The 25,251-nt window shown below is 42.4% G+C and overlaps 1 protein-coding gene and 1 long non-coding RNA gene across 2 annotated transcripts in view; both read left to right on the forward strand.

The window, feature by feature from the left end:
* The window catches only part of LOC109874472 (protein FAM189A1), a 139,184-nt gene that overhangs the window by 98,568 nt on the left and 15,365 nt on the right, over positions 1 to 25,251 (forward strand). The window contains exons 4-6 of the mRNA XM_031810206.1: positions 10,335 to 10,466; positions 18,953 to 19,060; positions 23,225 to 23,385. Coding sequence (XP_031666066.1) covers positions 10,335 to 10,466; positions 18,953 to 19,060; positions 23,225 to 23,385 — 401 coding nt within the window. The remainder of the gene's footprint in view (positions 1 to 10,334; positions 10,467 to 18,952; positions 19,061 to 23,224; positions 23,386 to 25,251) is intronic.
* On the forward strand, positions 23,760 to 24,887 carry LOC109886840 (uncharacterized). Its single transcript, XR_002254840.2, has 2 exons — positions 23,760 to 24,120; positions 24,351 to 24,887. It is a non-coding gene; the product is annotated as an uncharacterized LOC109886840 (long non-coding RNA).

Genomic DNA, 25,251 nt, shown 5'->3' on the forward strand with positions numbered 1-25,251 from the left:
TTAGGGCATAGAAAATCACAGCTCTCAAAGTCCTCTAAAAGGGTTTTCTCTGTAAAAGAAAATACTGAAATCCATCAATTCTGGACTCATTTAATTAGTGTTTAATAAGATATAAATAATGAATAGCTTTTGGGGGATTAAAAATGAAAACAAATATTTGAATACCGTACTTCTCTACATGGCTCCAGCTCTGAGTAGCCTAGTGTGCTTGTATATGTGTATTGTGTGTGCTGAATGGATGGATGGCTATGAAGGGATTATTTATAGAAGAACAACAGCTCAAGCCCCTAGCCTACCTATTCTGTTCTGTGACCACTGTGTTGTGTGGGGTTGTATCAGCACTGTAGTCGGCTCCACAGGATATCCTGCATTCCCTTCACCATAATACGGCCCCATTCTACCATCTCTCTCCCCTGCTTCAGTCTGCCCCAGCACCAATCACAGACAGACCCAGTAACTCAGAGAGACCCAATAGCACAGACAGACTCAGTAGCACAGACAGATGACCCAGTAACACAGACAGACCCGGTAGCATAGACAGACCCAGTAGCATAGACAGACCCAGTAACACAGACAGACCCAGAAGCACAGACAGACCCAGAAGCACAGACAGACCCAGTAGCATAGACAGACCCAGTAGCATAGACAGAGCCAGTAACACAGACAGAACCTGGGGATTTAAATAGTGCAAATCAATACAACTGTCATTATCTGGCATTCCTGCTTTCGTGAACAGCTTTACCATACCGGCCCAAACTCCTCTACCCAGAACCGTACTAGGGTGTCGACCAAGACCTGGTCATATCCACTCTCATCTTCACTCTACTCTACCTTCTTCCATACTGGGTGAGTGGATTCATATAGCCCTCTCTCTCCAAATGAGCTATGACCTGTGTCCACGATCAATATGGGAACCTGCACCGATATATGCCATAATGGCTCAGAGTCCTAGACTGCCATGTAGTTAGAGACTCCATTTTGGTCTACATAAAACTCCATTGAGAGATCCTTCCCAACCTCTACTCTAACTTCCTGTCTACCCAGATCTAGGGATCTCTTATGCTTATTTTGGAACAAAATCCTCATCGTCTAACCCTTGAGTCAAATTACCACTCTCCGCATACTCAAGTAGGACGTGCGGTATCAGGAATATGTCACCCACGATAAAACAGCTCAGACGAACAGCTTGCATGTGAAGCCCCACCCTGTCCCCGAGAACACATCACTTAGCAAGAGCCAGACACATCTTCACTTCTATGAACAACAACAGGGATGAAAAGACAGGGAGGGTTTTTTCATTTGAGAGAATGAATCCGGGTATGAATATGAATCCGGGTGAATCCGGGTAGCTCTTTCAGCTAGCTGTCACCAGGAGTCCTTGGTATGGTCCCCCCAACAAGCCTCTGGGACTGGATTGAGTGACTTCACCTGTAGTTCACCTGTAATGTATAAAATCCTGGACATACAGGCTTGGTTAACAAACAGTTTCTCATTTGTTCTATCTGATTATTAGCTAATAATTTTTTTAATTTTTTATTAGTTAATTATCCCGTAGGTCACATCCTATCCTAGAACACAATTTACCCATCCCCCCTTTGTTACCTGGCTCTTCCCAGGTAACAACCTTGCCTACTCTTAAACAATGACTTAGGTAAGATTAGTAAATGATCCTAATGTCTGACATCATCATGTAGGAGCCCCTTTTAATTTTCCACATGTCCAATTCTCCCTTGGGCGTCCATTCATGTCAATCCGGTAACAATACTCTGTCAAGTTTCTTATCTACTTTAAGAACTATCTGCGCTACTTATATATTTTCTTAAATATATATATTTACCGATTTAAACCGTAACCCTTTTCTCTCATATCTCTCAAATAGCACTAAGCTTCTAACTGTTTGACTTTATCTAAAATCATTGATTTTAGAAAAAACATGTCTATGAGTGGCTTTTCTCTAAAGTCCTTACATTTCCTTAATCAATCTAACAATAATCCTAAATCATCACAGATGTCCTATATTCCTGTTAAATGTAATACTATATTTAAAAAACTTCTAATAATCAAACAAAGTCTAATAAATGCTAACCATATCAAAATCCTTCCTACACTAACAAGCCCTTTCCTTCAGGGACCCTCAGTATTCTATCTGACAATAACATGAATTTAATATGTGTTGCAAAGTGTGGAATACCTTATCTACAGTAATTTATCACCCCTAAGAACTGTAACTTATTTTTCTATGTAATTCCCTGCCCTATTGGCTTAATCTATCTCCTATCCAAACCTAAATGTATCGTATCTTCCCCTATTTATTCTCAATGATAAATATAATTTTTTTTTCTCTGTTACAATACCAAATCATTAATAGCCCATTCAAAAACTTCACAGCTAATGTTGTAAAACAGAATCCTGAACCACTTTCTCATTTGCGGTTCAAACAATAATTCTAACCCCCTAACCAAAACTCCATTATAATGAATTTACCTTAAAAGTAGTAACTCAATATGACCACATTCATTATACAAGACTCTCCCCCGAGGCTGATCAGACCTCAGAAGACAGTCACGATAAGATCAATAGGTCATAAAATCAAAAAATGCACTTTTATAATTAAAACTCATAACCTAAAAACTCATAAAGTTCCATATGTGAGCGTGCCTCTTTAAAATACCTTTGCACTAAAACAAATAGTCCTAACAATGGTTTTATGTATATATACTTGCAAACCTTAATGATTAATCAAAACTTCCAGGCCTTTTCCAATTTGGTTGTTTATGGCCTCATTCTCCCCAAGATTATAATCCCAGGAAACATCTAAAATTGAGACACCTAAACATCCATTTTCCCAGACGAACACAACACGCCTAACTAGCATTCACTATGCTACTTCGATTCAGAAACTCAAAAGTGAACTATAAACTAAACCTAATGATAATTCCCCTTTAACTCAAATCATTAATCATAAGTTTTAAACAACGTCAATGTATATGTTTACTTAAATGAGCATGCTTCTCTTAGATACAATTAACCCGATAATATTATTGTATTACTTTTTCCCCTCTGCCGCAAATGTCGTACATTTCTCAGTGTAAGAAATCCGTCATTTAATCCCAGATATTTAATAAAAATGCATTCGCATTCTCCCATGGCTCCTTTAATTGACTTATTTTAGGTAACTCCCCTCCGTCCCGGAACAAAGAATTCTACCTAAACACGCCACAACACAATGTTTAACTAAGTTAAATCAAACCCTAAAATTGACCATAACTAGCAAACAAATAAACAAACCACTTTTATCAGCTAAAAACAAACTATACGAAAACTCACTACTTATAATGCTTCAGATGGCAAAATTACTCAGAGACTCACATTCACATCTGTTAGTTCCTCAAGAAAAACAAAAACAATCCCCAACTTGCCCCTGTTACGCCTGTCTACGTATCAGGGGAAAAGCTTGAATAACCAAATTCAACCTAGCTTACTTCCCGAAACATATGCAGTTATGTTTTTCTATAGAGGTTGTTTTTCAAACTTTAAACACCCTAACATGGTTCCACACAATGGAAAGTGCTCAAATTCACTGGTGTTACATAAACAATCAAACCTGGAATCACAACCATGGAATCCATTACCACGATATTTTACGATTCAGACATCCAGTCTCTCTCTCTCATAGCCTAGTTCAATCCAAACAAATGCCACAAATCTTATGATGCCTACCTAACGTATCAGCTGATAGTTTTTAGCATCTTTCCTGACTATCCTGGCGACTCTCAAATTACTGTTAAAAATGTATTTTGTAATTTATATCAACTTCTGAAAAGTTACTCGAAACACTAATGCACACATTAACAGACAAACAATTTTCTCCGTTACCCGTTACTCCGTTAATTTTCTCCATTCACAACGTAATTTCCGTGGCGACCAATAGTGCTTCGCTAGTGACGTCATCATCAAGCGCTCAACCTTGGCTCAATCCGTAACGACTTTCGATGAATTGTAAATAATTGTTGTTCGATAAACCAAACCTAATTTATCACATCTGTTCAAATCCTGAATTATAATTTACCACCCCAACCAATATCTCTAAATTCGCTAATTTTATAAAAACATTTCGATGGGCATAAATCCTAATTGTCTCTTCGTTATTATTTAGAATTCATTTTGATCTAAGTAACTGCCTCGTCTTTGACTTAGTATTTTAATTACGACTCTATTCCCAATATGTTATTCACTTGTTTTAAATCTCTCGATGTTTCATGTAACTCATTCAGTCTATCTTCAAATTGTCGTCCCAAAATATTTTATACACTGCCATACACTCAAACCACTGTGATTGACGTGCACTGTCCCTTTAAGATAAGACATTTTATTTCTTCCCCGCAATGAAAACAGAAAACAGATCATGTTTAAAATACGTTACTTTTTGTTCGAATTCCCTGGCGTTACCTAACCAAAAATCAATACCTAGGAAAACAATCACAACTTTTCACGATTAAACTATTCTTACCTATTTTATAGTCCAAAGCGTTGCACCATATAGCCCATTGAGTGCCTAGCACTTCCGTTGCAAGCTGTAGCATCTTTTCAGACTATCTTTACGATACTTCTCCTTTTTAAAAGAAATGTATTTGGAACTTTTGGCCACTTTTGAAAAGTAACTCTAAGCTATAATGCATTTTCCCTCTAAATGCCACAACCCCTTTTCTCTGTTTAAATTTGAGGAACGATGTTGTTCAACGTGCAACGACAGCACAAATCTGCCTGCCTCTGTAAAATATATATTCCCTATTCAGATTGCGTTCAGTTTTAAATTCTAATCATCAAAGTAAAACCAACCCAACTTCTCAACTTACTATACCCTAACATCTGAACGTACCATGTTTTGTGCTAAATTTATCATATGTCAGTCGAATCATAAATAGCTATAACGTCCGGATAGCACGAAATTGTATCGTATCTCTCCGTTATTCCCTACATTTTACTTTGGGTGACTTTTTCTTCTATGATACATTTATTTAAATATGACTCCCATCTCAATACATCCTTCCACCAGATCATTTTGGGCAAAATAGCGTATTACCTCAATTGTCTCGCCATTATTTGTAATGCCTTTTTTTTTCAATACGACTCCCCTCTCAATAGCACAGACCTAGTAGCATAGACAGACCCAGTAACATAGACAGACCCAGTAACACAGACAGTCAGTAGCACAGACAGACCCAGTAGCATAGACAGACCCAGTAACACAGACAGACTCAGTAGCACAGACAGTCCCAGTAGCACAGACATACCCAGTAGCACAGACAGACTCAGTAGCACAGACACTCAGTAGCACAGACAGTCAGTAGCACAGACAGTCAGTAGCACAGACAGACCCAGTAGCACAGACAGTCAGTAGCACAGACAGTCCCAGTAGCACAGACAGACCTAGTAACACAGACAGACCCAGTAGCACAGACAGTCAGTAGCACAGACGGACCCAGTAGCACAGACAGTCAGTAGCACAGACAGTCCCAGTAGCACAGACAGACCTAGTAACACAGACAGACCTAGTAACACAGACAGACCCAGTAGCACAGACAGACCCAGTAGCACAGACCGACCTAGTAGCACAGACAGGCCCAGTAGCACAGACAGACCTAGTAACACAGATATGCCCAGTAGCACAGACAGACCTAGTAGCACAGACAGGCCCAGTAGCACAGACAGACCTAGTAACACAGATATGCCCAGTAGCACATACAGACCTAGTAGCACAGACAGGCCTAGTAGCACAGACAGACCTAGTAACACAGACAGATCCAGTAGCACAGACAGACCCAGTAGCTCAGACCGACCTAGTAGCACAGACAGACCCAGTAGCATAGATAGTCTGTAGCACAGACAGGCCTAGTAGCACAGACAGGCCTAGTAACACAGACAGACCCAGTAGCACAGACATGCCCAGTAGCACAGACATGCCCAGTAGCACAGACATACCTAGTAGCACAGACAGACCCAGTAGCACAGACATACATAGTAACACAGACAGACCTAGTAACACAGACAAACCTAGTAACACAGAGAGACCTAGTAACACAGACAGACCCAGTAACACAGACAGACCCAGTAGCACAGACAGACCTAGTAGCACAAACAGACCTAGTAACACAGACAGACCCAGTAGCACAGACAGACCCAGTAGCACAGACCGACCTAGTAGCACAGACAGACCCAGTAGCATAGACAGTCAGTAGCACAGACAGGCCTAGTAGCACAGACAGACCCAGTAGCTCAGACCGACCTAGTAGCACAGACAGACCCAGTAGCATAGATAGTCAGTAGCACAGACAGGCCTAGTAGCACAGACAGGCCTAGTAACACAGACAGACCCAGTAGCACAGACATGCCCAGTAGCACAGACATGCCCAGTAGCACAGACATACCTAGTAGCACAGACAGACCCAGTAGCACAGACATACATAGTAACACAGACAGACCTAGTAACACAGACAAACCTAGTAACACAGAGAGACCTAGTAACACAGACAGACCCAGTAGCACAGACAGACCTAGTAGCACAAACAGACCTAGTAACACAGACAGACCCAGTAGCACAGACAGACCCAGTAGCACAGACCGACCTAGTAGCACAGACAGACCCAGTAGCATAGACAGTCAGTAGCACAGACAGGCCTAGTAGCACAGACAGGCCTAGTAGCACAGACAGGCCTAGTAGCACAGACATACCTAGTAACACAGACAGACCCAGTAGCACAGACAGACCCAGTAGCACAGACAGACCCAGTAGCACAAACCGACCTAGTAGCACAGACAGACCCAGTAGCATAGACAGTCAGTAGCACAGACAGGCCTAGTAGCACAGACAGACCCAGTAGCACAGACAGACCTAGTAGCACAGACAGGCCTAGTAGCACAGACAGGCCTAGTAGCACAGACAAACCTAGTAACACAGACAGACAGACCTAGTAACACATACAAACCTAGTAGCACAGACAGACATAGTAACACAGACAGACCTAGTTACACAGACAGACTCAGTAGCACAGACAGACCGAATAGTACCGATAGACCTAGTAGCACAGACAGACCCAGTAGCACAGACAGACCCAGTAGCACAGACAGACCTAATAACACAGACAGACCTAGTAGCACAGACAGACCTAGTAACACAGACAGACCCAATAGCACAGACAGACCTAGTAACACAGACAGACCCAGTAGCACAGACAGACCCGGTATCACAGACAGACCCAGTAGCAGGCGAGGCAACGACAACTAGACTCTAATTTTATTGATTCAATCCATCTCTTTGCAAAAAACGAATGTTTTAATTCTTATAATTATAGAACATTGGAAATAACACACATCTGTCAAGCAGAAAGGGGAAAGAGGAAAGCGAATCATCGTAGTAGTTAAACTGAGGATGGTTCCCCTCACATGACTGCTGTTGGTAATTACACTGAGGATCTGCTATTCTAGCCACATTAATCACATGGGAATTCTAATTTAGTTGGTCTAATCAATTAAACACTCTGGCATTGTTTGCAGGCTTTGCAGTGGATACATAAACACTGCTAGGCTTTATTGAATTCATTTCCATTCCTTATGCAGTAATAAGAGAGCGTGAATAAGTAAGGACTATCTATTATTCTATCCAGGCTCCTGAGGTGACCTTTCTCCAGGTAGCTGTAATTCACCTGTACAGTCCATCCGACTGGGGTATTTCGTCACCATCAACATCAATGTCAACTGCCTCCATCTTGCATAGTGAATAAATCAAAATAATGTATACATTAGAAGTCCATGAATGTAATACTGAGCTGTTGACTCAACTTGAAACCTATCTTCGTAAATGGTATTGTTGCCGGAGTGACGTAATGATTCACAGGACCTGGTCACACAGAGAGTGTGTCATCAGTTTTAGCATGGCACTACTCCACTCCCTGTGACACACTGCCTAAGCCTTCTCCTTGAATCACTTCCAGGAAGTTGATATTAAAGCCCTTGTTTTATGAGTGCCCAATGTAGCTTGGCGTGGCATTACATCTCAAGACGTTTGTCAAGATGTTTTACACCCGTCATCAACACTAGGGACGGGTGACACGAGTTGTGATGCAATGTGTTGGGGCCCGTAGAAGGGCGGTTCTGTGAAGAGGAATGATCTGCAGAGTGGAGGAGAACCAGACTTCTTTCTCAGGGAGCCTGTCTATCTGTCTGACTTCTTTGTAAATATCTGATGTTATTGCTTTTAAATATGGGATTTAACCTGTATGTATTGTGACTGCTGCAAAATGAATTGCCTCATTGAACACATTGAGGTTTTCTGAATCTGAACGTGATGGAGGAAGGAGGGAGGATGTGACAGGCATCACTAGTGCCCTGCACATGATGTACACTAAAATCCCCATCAGGACTGCTGGCCTACCTGATAGAGTTCCAGTGTATTGCGAGGACAGTAGCATTCCCTGAGCATGTATTTGGCTCAGGCGAGGTGCATAATCTGTTCAGTACGGCATAACTAGTTTAGAGGGCATCCCACATTTTTTTGGAAAGGATCAACCACTTTAATGCAGTTTTTGTCTGTGTAAATAGATTGTTCACCGCTTCTGGAATGGAAAGCAGGAACCAGAGCAGAGCAGGAGGTGTTCTCATTGTGTGTGGGAACTGGAAGGCTTGCTTCGTTGGTGGTGGTGGTGGTTCTCTGGGCTAATGACAAACCACTTGTCTCATCAAGCCTATCTTGGATGGGCTGGTGAAATGCATGATGGGTCCTATGCGGAGTGCTCACGTGGCTACGGCTGGTAGATTACCTCTCTGGTTGTGTCTAGTGACATCAGACGTTCAAATCACTGTTTCACTCGCCGTTTCACACCCAAAACGTAGAAATCTGCAGAAATAGAGAGCTTGTCATACACTGCACCATTAAATGAAAGCAATGCATGAATAGATTTTCAAAATGAAACAACACTGCAATGGCTGTGCTGCTCTGCATACTTAGATATTCTAATCAAATTGTTCATTCATATGGCACTGACATACTGCAAGACCCCCTGTGTGCCGTCTGGTCTGCTGGGGCATGAGGAACATGCAAACATGTACACCACATCATGCATCTACACACATGAGTCTACTTCCTCCAAGGATCTCCACAGTGTGAGAGAGAGAGAGAGAGAGAGAGAGAGAGAGAGAGAGAGAGAGAGCACAAGAGAATAGCGAGAGAGAGCAGGAGAGAGAGAGAGAGAGAGAGAGAGAGAGAGAGAGAGAGAGAGAGAGAGAGAGAGAGGGGGAGAACAAGAGAATAGCAAGAGAGAGCAGGAGAGCAGGAGAGAGAGAGCAGGTGAGAGAGAGAGAGCACAAGAGAATAGCGAGAGAGAGCAGGAGAGCAGGAGAGAGAGAGTGAGAGAGCAGGAGAGAGAGTGAGAGAGCAGGAGACAGAGTAGGAGAACGAGTGAGAGAGCAGGAGGGTAAGAGAGAGAGAGAGAGAGAGAGAGTGAGCAAGCGAGCAATATTTTGCCCTGTAGAGCTTGCGTTCCTCATAGTGTGTTGAGTATAGAGCCAGGCTAGAACAATGGTCCAGAGATCTGTCATTTTCACCAGCAGGACTTCACTACTGCTGACTGAGTGATTAGCATACGAGACTAAATGCCTTTTCCCAGTTCCCTTTACTACTGTACACGGCTCCTTGGAGACCATATATACCCCGCTATGACTGAAATATTAATGGACTTCACTCCCCCATGCAATTAACCCATGATGGGTAGGTTCACGTCCCGCCTCCTTACAATCTGGGTCACATAGTTAGTAGTTGTAGCAGCACCTCAAGATCCTCCCCCTGTTAACTCTGCCTTACAACTCACTGTTATGTAATCCTCTGCACTGTAGATTCCTCTGTCATGTTAGAGAACCCTTTTTGGTTCCAGGGAGAACGCTTTTTGGTTCCATGCAGAACCCTCTATGGAAATGGTACTACATGGAACCAAAAAGGGTTCTTCAAAGGGTTCTCCTATGGGGACAGCTAAAAAACCTTTTAGGTTCTAGATAGAAAAAAAAGGTGCTAAGAGTGTATTCTGGCAAGGAAAGTATCAGAGCGGGCAGAGACAGAGGTGCAAGTCTGATCTCCATCATAGAGAAGCATTAAGATTCTGCTTTATGCAAATGGCAGAAGAGGAGACACAGCACTAGGGTGTGTTGTAACATTATCAAGTGTGGGAAAAAAGTACAGTGAGTTCTCACTAATATCCAATAGCCCCTTTACTTACCCCTGTCCTTTCTCTCCCCCAGATCAAGTTTGACAGTGACGGTGTGTGTGTGTCCTTTCTCTCCCCCAGATCAAGTTTGACAGTGACGGTGTGTGTGTGTGCTGTGAACTGCAGCACCAGAGCTCCAGCTGCAACAACCTAGGAGAGACGCTCAAACTGAACCCACTGAGCGACTGCGACACCATACGCCAACACCTCAAGGTGGGTGAAAGTGTGAGAGTGTGTGTGTGTGTGTGCGTGTGCATGTGTGTGACTAGACAGGTATGTGTATGTTACACCATTTCTTCTTTGATGTGTACTCTATAGCCTTATTCTAAGGAAAGGATTCCCATTATGTTATGTCGTCCATATAACTTGATCCTCCGAACTTCTTCAAGCTGAAACTTTCTCCTACTCTGTACTGGTGTACCTCGGTGTAATGAATAACAAGTCATGGGAGCTTAGCTGATACACAGACAATGTAAAACACAAGTGGAAATGTATAGGCTCAGATGAGTAGAACAGGAAACTGAGAATGGCAACCTCATTTGTCTTCTAATCCACACATAGCTCTTAGTCATATTAATTGCATGGTCTGTCAGCTTGGCTTTGCCAGTTCGCTCAGTTCATGATCTCTGGAGATGATATAAACTGAAAAGCCTTCTGTCGGCATGGTGATCTATATGCAGCTGCATCTTTATTGGATTACAGTGTTCCAATGCTTTCATTTCATGCCACTGATTGATTATAAGACATTGATAACTAAATAAAAGTCCCTTTAAAATGAAGCATGGGTATGAAATAGGAAAGATCCTACCCTGTTAGTCATCATGATCATAGACCATTAAAAAGATGTCAGAATGGACACTATAAAACTGTATTATGTGCTAAGGAAGTCAGATAGGGTGAGTTATGTCAGATGTCACATAAAGCAATGGCCATCATGGCTCTCCATTATCCTCTGTCTAGATATTAATATTAAGTAATACTGCTGCTGTCTGCCTCGAAACGTCCCTCCAATACACAGCATAGATTTTTTTTAAAGAACTTTACAAGTCAGTTACATGCATAGAATGTGTGTCACCACTTTGGCGTATCAATGTAGTTCACAGTTAACTACCCATTTCAAACCAGAACGTGTAAAAACCAAAATAGGTTCATGTCCCAATAGATATTGTAATACTTATACTCCAGATGTATTGGTTTCATTCACAGTGCTTCAAATCACGTTCCTCTTCCTGAATTTTAACCTGTCATTGCCTAAAGCCATGAGTAATGAGTGTGGAACGAGGATTCAGTTCATGTGTGGGTTCCTGAGTGAAGGCGGGGTGTGTAACCTTGGCAGTGGAGCTCCTGACCCCAGCCTGACCCCAGCCTGGCTCCAGGTACGCAGGCAGGGCTGTTGTGTTCAGGGAGGTTCAACTCTGTATGAACACCTTATTAACAGCTTCCTTCAAGGTATTATTACAGTTGGTATCCTGACATGATTTACCATGTCAATATGCAAATGTTAGTCGCCAGGGAAAACACACACAAGTAATATTTCTTCTCACATCTGCGAGGCAGATGTATACAACACAGCTACAACACAAATGTGCTGTCTGTGTTTTAGGATCGCCCAAAACCCATGAAAATGGAACAATAATATGTAGTTATATTTTTTGTTTATAAAGATATGATTTACAGTGTGTTGCCATAGCCCAAATGCGTGTGTTCAGACCTACATTTCCTGCACTGTGGCTGGTTTTCCTCATTTTCCTTGGTAGGAAAAGGCAGAGCTTTAATTACAAGATAAGTTGTGTACAGTGTTTTCACCTGTACATTTTTCAATGATTCTCAATCCAATAAAATACAGGAAATACGGGGGCGCAGTGGTCTAAGGCACTGCATCGACCCGGGTTCGTTCCCAGGCTGTGTCACAACCAGCCGTGACCGGGAGTCCCATAGGGCAGCGCACAATTGGCCCAGCTTCGTCCGGGTTAGGGGAAGCTTTGGCCGGGAGGACTTTACTTGACTCATCGTGCTCTAGTGACTCCTTGTGGCGGGGCGGGCCGGGCGCCTGCAGGCTGACCTCGGTCGTCAGTTGAATGGCGTTTCCTCCGACACATTGGTGCGACTGACTTTTGGGTTAAGCTGGCGGGTGTTAAGGAGTGCGGTTTGGCGGGTCATGTTTCAGAGGACGCATGACTCGACCTTTGCCTCTCCTGGGCCAGTCGGGGAGTTGCAACAATGATTGTCACAAAATTGGAGAGAAAAGGGGGATAAAATACAAAACACAAAAAAAGTACAATAATACAGGAAATGTACGTATGTAGCACTTAGCCTGACAAAGATGTTGGTTCCCAATTGGGGACCAGCCCCCCCACCGTCAGCTGGAACGGTGGCGCACGGAATGCAAAAATATTCTTAGAAATATTTAACCTCCACACATTAACAAGTCCAATAGCTCAAATGAAAGATAAACAACTTGTTTATCTAGCCAGCAAGTCAGATATCTAAAATGTTTTACGGCGAAAACATAGCACATATTTATGTCAAACCACCACCGAATACACACCGAAGACACAGCTAATTTCCATAGCCAAATTGAACAAAATATGCAATCACCAAACGCAGGATTAAAAGAAAAATAATTTCACTAACCTTTTGAAATCTTCATCAGATGACAGTAATATAACATGTTACACAGTACATTTATGTTTTCTTCAATAATATGCTATAAATATCCATAAATCTCTGTTTACAATGACGCATTGTTAAAAAAATGCTACTCAAATGTCCGGAGAAATGACGATGGCTTCTGCACACGCCGTCAGCTAACATGGAGTACACAACATAAACTTTGACTAAATATGCATGTTCTACATATATATAGAAAGATACACTTCTTCTAAATGCAATCGCTGTGTTACATTTATTTTTAACTTTACAGATTTCGTTCACTAGGCTATAATGTGAGTCGGTGCTCAGGAATTAGCATTTTGGCTCCTCTATCTCGGAGTCCACAGAAACCCAAATTTAACACATAAATGTTCCCTTACCTTTGCTGTTCTTCCATCAGAAGACCTGGAAGGGTTTATACTTACCAAAAACAGCTTTAGTTTTGAAGTCTGTGTCTTTCGGTTATCAAACACGACATATTTCGGTTGAAATGCAGCCAAAAAGTAAAGTTAGTGCGCACCAAAACGTTGAAATTACATATTATATGTCGACTAAACTTGTCAAACTTGGTTCAGAACACAGCGTTAGCATGTTATATAGCTTCACAGCAATTCTCAGGACGAAGAGAAACACAGGCATCGTTTAATCAATCTTGGAAGAAAGACACCACAGGAGCAGAATGCGCATGAGAGTAACCTGTTTTCTCGCGCGACCGAAAGGTTTCGGCCCGTCATTACTCTCGTGAGCGCGCGATTCACACAATGAGAAGCCCCATTGAAAGCGGACACCGCGCTGAAGGCATAGGAACTGTTCCCAGGACTGTAGGTGCTTGGGAAGGGTGGGGGCGATGACGTCAAAGTTGGGCCAACTTTTTGGATGACAAGAGAGAGTTTGGGAGAATGAGTGCCCTGAGAGTTCTGCTTTACTTACAGACATAATTTAAACGGTTTTAGAAGCTTTAGGGTGTTTTCTATTCAATAATAATTTTTTATTGCATATATTAGCAATTTTTGACCTATTTTTTTTCTGTTTACCATGGGCACGCAATCACCCCAAAGGGGGCAGCAAGGCCTTCTCTGCTGGCCTAAACATCATCAGAATATATACAGTGCCTTGCGAAAGTATTCGGCCCCCTTGAACTTTGCGACCTTTTGCCACATTTCAGGCTTCAAACATAAAGATATAAAACTGTATTTTTTGGTGAAGAATCAACAACAAGTGGGACACAATCATGAAGTGGAACGACATTTATTGGATATTTCAAACTTTTTTAACAAATCAAAAACTGAAAAATTGGGCGTGCAAAATTATTCAGCCCCCTTAAGTTAATACTTTGTAGCGCCACCTTTTGCTGCGATTACAGCTGTAAGTCGCTTGGGGTATGTCTCTATCAGTTTTGCACATCGAGAGACCGAAATTTTTTCCCATTCCTCCTTGCAAAACAGCTCGAGCTCAGTCAGGTTGGATGGAGAGCATTTGTGAACAGCAGTTTTCAGTTCTTTCCACAGATTCTCGATTGGATTCAGGTCTGGACTTTGACTTGGCCATTCTAACACCTGGATATGTTTATTTTTGAACCATTCCATTGTAGATTTTGCTTTATGTTTTGGATCATTGTCTTGTTGGAAGACAAATCTCCGTCCCAGTCTCAGGTCTTTTGCAGACTCCATCAGGTCTTCTTCCAGAATGGTCCTGTATTTGGCTCCATCCATCTTCCCATCAATTTTAACCATCTTCCCTGTCCCTGCTGAAGAAAAGCAGGCCCAAACCATGATGCTGCCACCACCATGTTTGACAGTGGGGATGGTGTGTTCAGGGTGATGAGCTGTGTTGCTTTAACGCCAAACATAACGTTTTGCATTGTTGCCAAAAAGTTAGATTTTGGTTTCATCTGACCAGAGCACCTTCTTCCACATGTTTGGTGTGTCTCCCAGGTGGCAAACTTTAAACAACACTTTTTATGGTTATCTTTAAGAAATGGCTTTCTTCTTGCCACTCTTCCATAAAGGCCAGATTTGTGCAATATACGACTGATTGTTGTCCTATGGACAGAGTCTCCCACCTCAGCTGTAGATCTCTGCAGTTCATCCAGAGTGATCATGGGCCTCTTGGCTGCATCTCTGATCAGTCTTCTCCTTGTATGAGCTGAAAGTTTAGAGGGACGGCCAGGTCTTGGTAGATTTGCAGTGGTCTGATACTCCTTCCATTTCAATATTATCGCTTGCACAGTGCTCCTTGGGATGTTTAAAGCTTGGGAAATATTTTTGTATCCAAATCCGGCTTTAAACTTCTTCACAACAGTATCTCGGACCTGCCTGGTGTGTTCCTTGTTCTTCATGATGCTCTCTGCGCTTTTAACGGACCTCTGAGACTATCACAGTGCAGGTGCATTTATACGGAGACTTGATTACACACAGGTGGATTGTATTTATCATCATTAGTCATTTAGGTCAACATTGGATCATTCAGAGATCCTCACTGAACTTCTGGAGAGAGTTTGCTGCACTGAAAGTAAAGGGGCTGAATAATTTTGCACGCCCAATTTTTCAGTTTTTGATTTGTTAAAAATTTTTCAAATATCCAATAAATGTCGTTCCACTTCATGATTGTGTCCCACTTCTTGTTGATTCTTCACAAAAAAATACAGTTTTAAATCTTTATGTTTGAAGCCTGAAATGTGGCAAAAGGTCGCAAAGTTCAAGGGGGCCGAATACTTTCGCAAGGCACTGTATATTTTTTTAAATATATTTAAAGGTGACGCAACGCCTGGTTATACTGCGTTTCTGTCTAAATGTATAGTGTCTAGAGCCATGGCACCATAATGATGGTAATAAGAGGTGGATTAATTCAGATGGGACTGTGTAGGACTGAAGGCCCAGGCCCCAGGCCCACGGCACGCTACTGCTTACAAGTCAATATATTCAATATAGCCCAAGACTCATGAAGGGTATTTTTTATTCTTTGCTTTATGAATGTACGATTTAATGTAAATGTATAAGCTATGCACACTTATCTTTCTTCACAAAGCAACAGCATGATTTCGCACAGCAACAAAACAGCAATAACATTCTACCAGAAACTCCACAAAACACAACATTGGGGTTTTCAAAACTTGAATTCCAATCTATACTTTTTTATTTCACATTCTGCTTTTGATGAGACTGGATAATGACATGTACAGTACATATTCAATGCCTAGATCTCAGTGTATTTTTCTCTCTCTCTTTGAAATGGTAAGTGAAGCTCAAGAATGATTCATTTGGCATCCTCTTCTCTCTATTCCTTTCCCCGGAGTGAGCCATTGAACTCACCATGGATGCCAGTTTGTTTGGTAGATTGGATGCACAAGGTGATGCAACACTGCAAAGAGAACTGAATAATGAAATAGGCTACGCTGAATGAGGACATGGTTCTCCTGTGACTCCCAGTATCTGGATTGGGTTTGTGTGACTAGCAAGGCATGGAACAGGAACATATCCCAAAAAGATGAGGAGAAATCAGCTGTGTCAACACCTCAAACAAGATATAATGCAAAGGAAAATAAACAAAATGTCTCCTCTTTGAAAAGAGTTACTATGCATGTTTATACTGAAGTACCAATGTCCATGTATTATTCACCTCTCTAAGTACACAGGAGCATCTCTGCCAAGCTAGCACTTTGTTCCCAAGTGTCAAATAAAGTGGCTGAGTCAGAACTAATAACATGATCCTGGATGCGTGTTAGGGTTTGATCATATTAGGCCAGACAGGGAAGTGATAGGACAGAGTTGAAGGCCAGAAGTGACAGATCTGCCTCTTGTTTGACTTAAAGGTCTGTCTACTCTGCTTGTCAAATCTCTCTCCAAAGCAACAATGACACTATGCTATACTGTGGTACTAGTATGTAAAGTGAATATCACTAGGAAATAATACTGTGTTCCAAACAAACATCGTTCATCCATAATAGCTCTCTGTTGTCTGTTTGAAAATGTAAACATAGTATTTAGAATGAGAGTAAAATACCATGGCAATTTGTGGTCCTCACTGTGGTTAGCTCAGGCTGTGCATTTCTCCCTATTCAGTATCCACATGATCAGAATGCCTGAAGATCGCTATTAGAAAAAGAAATGTATGGGTGAGGACATTTACCGGCTTAGAATTTCACCTTGAAGTCTAGCCAAGTAACAAAGAAAAGCAACATGGAATGAAATCAAGAGCCTATTTTCAGGTTGCATGGGGTTCAATTTCACTAGTATGCATATTTATTCTTGCTGGGAATTCAATAAATCATCTTATGTCAGTGCATAACCTTGGAACACAGACACCTCTTCAGGGGGCTATTATCACCTTACCTAGAGACTAGGAAGAGAGATGGTTCCCTCTTGTGCCGTGCTCATTTACAATGGCGCTACTATTGTTAAGCTGTGTGGAAGTACTCCACATACCAACCTTATAGAAGATTGCTTTCGGAACAGGAGTTTTTCTTGACCATGCAACCTGAACAGGAAAACACTGGGCTTTAAGCTTGCAGTCCTATTATATCACACCTCAACAGTAGAAGGCACTGTTCATGGTCTTAGTTGGTTACCATGGTCCATGGTGGTGATGAGATGTCCTATTATATCACACCTCAACAGTAGAAGGCACTGTTCATGGTCTTGGTTGGTTACCATGGTCCGTGGTGCTGATGAGATGTCCTATTATATCACACCTCAACAGTAGAAGGCACTGTTCATGGTCTTAGTTTGTTACCATGGTCCATGGTGGTGATGAGATGTCCTATTATATCACACCTCAACAGTAGAAGGCACTGTTCATGGTCTTAGTTGGTTACCATGGTCCATGGTGGTGATGAGATGTCCTATTATATCACACCTCAACAGTAGAAGGCACTGTTCATGGTCTTGGTTGGTTACCATGGTCCGTGGTGGTGATGAGATGTCCTATTATATCACACCTTAACAGTAGAAGGCACTGTTCATGGTCTTGGTTGGTTACCATGGTCCGTGGTGCTGATGAGATGTCCTATTATATCACACCTCAACAGTAGAAGGCACTGTTCATGGTCTTGGTTGGTTACCATGGTCCATGGTGCTGATGAGACATTCTAATTGACAGTATTTCTGTAAGGCCCCTCCTCATTCCTCTCCAGAGAGGCAGGCGTTAGCTTTAAGCTGCCTGCTCATCACACAATGTGTTTCTCAAAGGGACTGACTGAGAAAGGATCTGTTTCACAGACTCGGGACCTCACCTGCCACTCGGGACCTCACCTGCCAGGCTGTGTGAGTCTCGAGCTCTCTGGTCGCAAGAACACCAAGGTTATCAGAAATTTCGCCTGTCATATCAATGGGAATCCATTGCTATAACCTCAACAATTTTCAACATCGGTTACCTCCCAATGGTGAACACATGTCAAAATAAAAAGAGAGCTTGGGTAAATGTCAGACTCACACAATGTTTTTAATGACCAGTGTGGGTGTTTCATTTCTTCTAGACTGTTCCTGTGGTTGTAAGCAATGCTGCTGACTGGGGTTTCAAAGCAGCCAGTTTGGGCTACATTTAGCTAGTTGTCTGTAAACATGCTTTTATGACATGAATTGTCAGGGCCGGCAGGGATTCATATTGCTTCATTCCCACAGGGTTTACTGAGTGGGAGAGGATGGCGCTGCAGAAAATGCAGTGCTGAGCTATGAGGGTGACTTTGTTCCTGGTTGGATCATTCTCAGATTTAAGGGGCGATTTTCTGCTGTTATGATGTACTGTATCCTTCCTCTGCAGTTCTCCCCTGCTAGCTAGTCCCTGCTGTGCTGTGTCGCCTTGGTAATGACATCACCATTGTCTGTGTCACCTTCAGTCCCTCTCTCATTCATTTATTCCCTCTATATATTTATCTCCTCTCTTGTGTTCTCATGCTGTAATATTTGCTTACCTTTCCTCACTGTGCCTCAAATGTGACTCCCTCCCCCTTCCCTCTCTCCCGCCCCCCTTCCCTCTCTCCCTCCCCTTTCTCCCTCCCCCTTCCCTCTCTCCCTCCCCCTTCCCTCTCTCCCTCTGCCTGGGTCCTGTAGGAGCTCCTGTTTAGTGTGTGCGCCCTGAATGTCATCTCCACCATCGTCTGTGCCCTGGCCACTGCCATGTGCTGCATGCAGATGGTCTCCACTGATGTGCTACAGATCGTAAGTAGTGTGACAGAGAACACAATGGACACTTGGTCTCTGACTCTGTCTGACCTGGACTCAATGAGACTGATCTATAGCCTTATGGAGAGCAGCTCTGAACCATCATGAAAGGTAAACACACTTGGCCTTCTAATGCTGGCTTCATAATTCTCCTCCTCAGATGGCAGTAGTAGAATCAGTAGTATTGTAATACCATACAGATTTTGAATAAATTGTCTTTAGTCTGACCAGATTTAAATATACATATATATATATTTCACCTTTATTTAACCAGGTAGGCTAGTTGAGAACAAGTTGTCATTTACAACTGCGAACTGGCCAACATAAAGCAAAGCAGTGCGACACAAACAACAACACCGAGTTACACATGGAATAAACGAACATACCGTCAATAACACAATAGAAAACGTCTATATACAGTGTGTGCAAATGAGGTAGGATAAGGGAGGTAAGGCAATAAATAGGCCATAGTGGCGAAATAATTACAATATAGCAATTAAACACTGGAGTGATAGATGTGCAGAAGATGAGTGTACAAGTAGAGATACTGGGGTGCAAAGGAGCCAAATAAATTAAATAAATAACAGTATGGGGATGAGTTAGTTGGATGGGCTATTTACAGTTGGGCTATGTTCATGTGCAGTGATCTGTGAGCTGCTCAGACAGCTGGTGCTTAGTGAGGGAGATGAGGGAGATATGAGTCTCCAGCATCAGTGATTGTTGCAGTTCGTTCCAGTCATTGGCAGCAGAGAACTGGAAGGAAATGAGGCCACAAGAGGTGTTGGCTTTGGGGATAACCCGTGAAATATACCTACTGAAGCGCGTGCTACAGGTGGGTGCTGCTACGGTGACCAGTGAGCTGAGATAAGGTGGGGCTTTACCAAGCAAAGACTTATAGATGACCTGGAGCCAGTAGGTTTGGCGACGAATATGTAGCGAGGGCCAGCCAACGAGAGCGTACAGGTCGCAGTGGTGGGTAGTATATGGGGCTTTGGTGACAAAACGGATGGTACTGTGATAGACAGTTGGAGGTTATTTTGTAAATGACATCGCCGAAAGTCAAGGATCGGTAGGATAGTCAGTTTTACGAGGGTGTTTGGCAGCATGAGTGAAGGAGGCTTTGATAATGCTTCGATAATGTCTACACACCACGAAGAGCACCCATCCCAGAGCAATCCAGAATCTCCACATCACGCTAAAAACCACAGAGGATTTGAAGAAACCAATTAAAGGGGAATAATGATTCTTCTCCCTCGCTGTAGTTGGTAATATGTTCACCTTAAAAGGCATGCTGTCCTTAAAACGAACCTTCGCATTACAAGGGAAACAATGACTGTGCCCTAAACCTAAATGCTTTGTTGTCATCAGGGAAATCAATGTGGCGGGGTGCTCCCTTTGCCCTTCAGAGCAATGCTCTCAGCCCATTTAGAATTACTTTCCCAGATGATTGGTGGGCCGTAGTGCCCTCATAGACACCATTAAAACATAGTGATACTAGAGATACCAGCGAAGTTTGCCTGCACCCCTTTAATATCTCTGGGCAATTTTTTACAGGGGAGAAATAAACTTGCGGGAGCATAAAGTTTTAACAGTGTATACGAGAAGGCTTTGTATAGTTTATGATCTGAGCTGTAAATTGTGTGGCCTCCTGGATGGGTATATGGCAGATAAGCCCTGGGTGGGAGATTGATAGAGCTGAATTACAGTGGGGCAAAAAAGTAGTTAGTCAGCCACCAATTGTGCAAGTTCTCCCACTTAAAAAGATGAGAGAGGCCTGTAATTTTCATCATAGGTACACTTCAACTATGACAGACAAAATGAGAGAGAAAAAATTGTAGGATTTGGTATTTGGTCACCTACAAACAAGCAAGATTTCTGGCTCTCACAGACCTGTAACTTCTTCTTTAAGAGGCTCCTCTGTCCTCCAATCGTTATCTGTATTAATGGCACCTGTTTGAACTTGTTATCAGTATAAAAGACACCTGTCCACAACCTCAAACAGTCACACTCCAAACTGCACTATGGCCAAGACCAAAGAGCTGTCAAAGGACACCAGAAACAAAATTGTAGACCTGCACCAGGCTGGGAAGACTGATTCTGCAATAGGTAAGCAGCTTGGTTTGAAGAAATCAACTGTGGGAGCAATTATTAGGAAATGGAAGACATACAAGACCACTGATAATCTCCCTCGATCTGGGGCTCCACGCAAGATCTCACCCCGTGGGGTCAAAATGATCACAAGAACGGTGAGCAAAAATCCAGAACCACACGGGGGGACCTAGTGAATGACCTGCAGAGAGCTGGGACCAAAGTAACAAAGCCTACCATCAGTAACACACTACGCCGCCATGGACTCAAATCCTGCAGTGCCAGTACATGTCCAGGCCTGTCTGAAGTTTGCTAGAGAGCATTTGGATGATCCAGAAGAAGATTGGGAGAATGTCATATGGTCAGATGAAACCAAAATATAACTTTTTGGTAAAAACTCAACTCGTCGTGTTTGGAGGACAAAGAATGCTGAGTTGCATTCAAAGAACACCATACCTACTGTGAAGCATGGGGGTGGAAACATCATGCTTTGGGGCTGTTTTTCTGCAAAGGGACCAGGAAGACTGATCCGTGTAAAGGAAAGAATGAATGGGGCCATGTATCGTGAGATTTTGAGTGAAAACCTCCTTCCATCAGCAAGGGCATTGAAGATGAAACGTGGCTGGGTCTTTCAGCATGACAATGATCCCAAACACACCGCCCGGGCAACGAAGGAGTGGCTTCGTAAGAAGCATTTCAAGGTCCTGGAGTGACCTAGCCAGTCTCCAGATCTCAACGCCATAGAAAATCTTTGGAGGGAGTTGAAAGTCCGTGTTGCCCAGCAATAGTCCCCAAACATCACTGCTCTAGAGGAGATCTGCATGGAGGAATGGGCCAAAATACCAGCAACAGTGTGTGAAAACCTTGTGAAGACTTACAGAAAACGTTTGAGCTCTGTCATTGCCAACAAAGGGTATATAACAAAGTATTGAGAAACTTTTGTTATTGACCAAATACTTATTTTCCACCATAATTTGCAAATAAATTCATAAAAAATCCCTTAATGTGATTTTTCTGGATTTTTTTTTTCTCATTTTGTCTGTCATAGTTGAAGTGTACCTATGATGAAAATTACAGGCCTCTTTCATCTTTTTAAATTAAATACTTTTTTGCCCCACTGTATATTAGTGAGGCAGGAGTTTGGGGCTGGAGGACAATATGTTTGATTTTGCACCTGGTTCAGTTTCTTCATCTTTTGTGGCTAGAAGAAAATGCAAAAACAATACTTTTTGTAACCTAAAATGATACAGATCACAGTCATTTAGGTGGTACGGGCAAGGTTTTACTATTTAGTAAAAATTTCAATGAGAGCTTTTCATGTCTTTGTCCTTGACTGATAATGAATATATCTATGTAAACTTTCTTTGCTCTTCTTGTATGACACATGATTGATGGCAGACACAAAGCAACAGATGGGCACATTTCTCAAAGTCAGATTTGAACTTCAAAGTAGACAAGCTGAACTCCAGTGCGTCCTGAATGGGAACTTCTCAATGGCACGTCTCCTTCTGGTTGGGAGCAGGAGGAATGTGAGACATGCCACTGTTTTAAAAACACAGACCAGGAGAGATTAAACTGGCCTGTACAGCCGTAAGGTCACAGGAGGGTGAATGACAAAGGACCTGTCTCCTCCTATTCCCAGTACACTCACAGAGCCCCTCTCAATCTGGCTTCATTCCCATTTCACAAGGAAAGTTTTCAGCTCCCAGGAACAAAGCTGGCTGCCTCCTAAAGCAGGCTTCCTTCACTTGACACGTATTGATCCAGCCAGCGTTTTTTCCTCCACTGCTCCATTGTGTCTGGCTTTATTAGCCCGGCCATTAACGACTTTGCCACCGATAACGACGCATGCTACTGCATAGTTCCTTTGTCCGAGTATCGAAAAAAATAAACATCATTGTGTCAGATAGATAACCTTTTTCTAGATGCCTTTTTATTACAGAATGTTGTTGAAATTAACACGTTCAATGATCCCAGTATAAAGCTTTCAGAATGAGACAAATAGACGGCGGTTTCCTGTCTCTGAAATAAAAGTTGGGTTTGTGTCTCTCTCTATCTGTCTGTCTGTTTCAGTTCATGCCACACAGAGCACGAGCCCTGAGCGCTGACTGCATGACCCCCCACGGCACCATCCTGCACCAGACCCTTGACTTTGACGAGTTCATCCCACCCATCCCTCCACCACCCTACTACCCCCCGGAGTACACCTGCACCCCGGTGATGGACGGACAGAGGTATCGCAACACAACATCACAACACAACAGAACAAACACAACATACCACAACACAACACCTTGACCCTGGTGATGGGTAAACTGAGGCACTACAGCAAAGCAAAACAAAACACCTGCACTTCAGTGATAGCTGTACAGATGTACTGGCTGCAGCACAACACTCTGACCTCCTAACAATCTCCTAACAACCTGGCTGACCAACATAGCAACATACCTGTTTGAATGAGTGGCTGTAGCATCTCCTTTGGCACCTGTCACACTGGGATTGATATAGTCTTGCATTGTCATGCCTCCAAAATCATGTTGTTGTCATGCCTGGAGAATTTTGTACTGCAAAGGCGGTTTGAACAGTTCTGCAAGATTTTGATTGGCTGTTACATTTCAAGAACCCTCCCCCACACACCTGTAGGGGGGGGGTGTTATGTGTGCAACTGTTTTCAGTCCGGGTAGGACACCTTTTGTAGAGAGTTGTTGCGTTTGCTAGTTTCAAGTGATCAAGTGAGGCTGACAGTCTGCGATTTATATTTGTTAAAATTGAAAGTGGATTATGCTGGTTAAGTGAAATGTCACAACACGTTCTAAACTGCTCTGTCGACAAACACACGTTTTACCTTGTCACCATTCGTCCCATATTGCTGCTGGCTGCGCTTTGCTACCACTGAAAAATCTTGAAGATTGCCCATTATTATAAAAAATAAGGGCTCAAAAACAGAGGCAGTGGGAGAACCTATTCAAGTAAGTAAATATATTTTGAAATGTTAAACTATGTATTACACTTCTAGTAGGCCACTTTGTAGGCTAACTCAACTGAGGGGAGGTAACTTTGTGGGAGGACATTATAAAAATATTCTCCAGTCCCAAGAAAGAAAGAACGGAGGACAGAGAGATAATAACAACATAATGTTCAGTGCTGACTAATTTCAGTATAAGGAATTCTGTTTTGTTGTGATGTTTTCTGTCCTCAGTTATGGAAAGTTGTGAAAGCCTGTGTTTGCAGATGAAGAGAGAGGTCCTAATGAATGTCCCAAGAGACTAATGGTGTGTTTCCGTACAGGATTTACCCCAGTGTTTTACCTAAAAGGCTCAGACTTTTTGTTTCCATCTACGTGGGCCGGCACCCGTGTCTGGGCCATGGCTCCGGCAGACCTGCTCTCACTTGGGGCCAAAGCCAGGCCACTGGTACTTTTTAGCCCATATATACATAACAATGGCTAACTTTAACACCTTTCACACAGTAACTGTGTATACCAGCGTATTTTTGTATATAACTTTTGCTAACATAGGTAGGCCTACCTATATGCCTTGGTTTATATGTGTAGGCCTACATATGTTAGCACATGTTGTATACAAAAACAGTTGAACATCACACACAATGTATAAACCTATTACAATTGGAGAAGGCTGGAGGTCTGATAGGTGTGCAGGGTTCTGTTTCAGCCCAGAAATAACACACCTGATTCAACTTGTCAAACCTAATGAGTTGATAATCAAGTGTACTATTGCTGGGCTGGAACAGAAGTCTGCTCACCCAGTAGATCAGGGATCAATGGAGCAAGGTTAGTAACTGCTGGTATCAAGTTTTTTGTTCACCTGAAATTGTTTTACTAATAATAGCCTACTTGTTACTACCACTCACTTTTCTATTGTTTAGACTAAGATGTCTAATCTTTACATAAGAGTTAGCTTACTTGTACATTTTGCAGTGAAGTGTTTAACTTGTTTTAACTGTTAAAATATTATTCATAATGAACTAGTGTGGATGTTGATTAATCACAATCCTGCAATAAAGAAGAGAAGGGGTTCTGTGTCTTTAATGTCTCTGTGTTGTATTCTCAAATGAACATTTCCTTTTTGTCTAGTTGTAAG

This window comes from Oncorhynchus kisutch, linkage group LG3, assembly GCF_002021735.2.
Source record: "Oncorhynchus kisutch isolate 150728-3 linkage group LG3, Okis_V2, whole genome shotgun sequence".
Taxonomy (NCBI): Eukaryota; Metazoa; Chordata; class Actinopteri; order Salmoniformes; family Salmonidae; genus Oncorhynchus; species Oncorhynchus kisutch.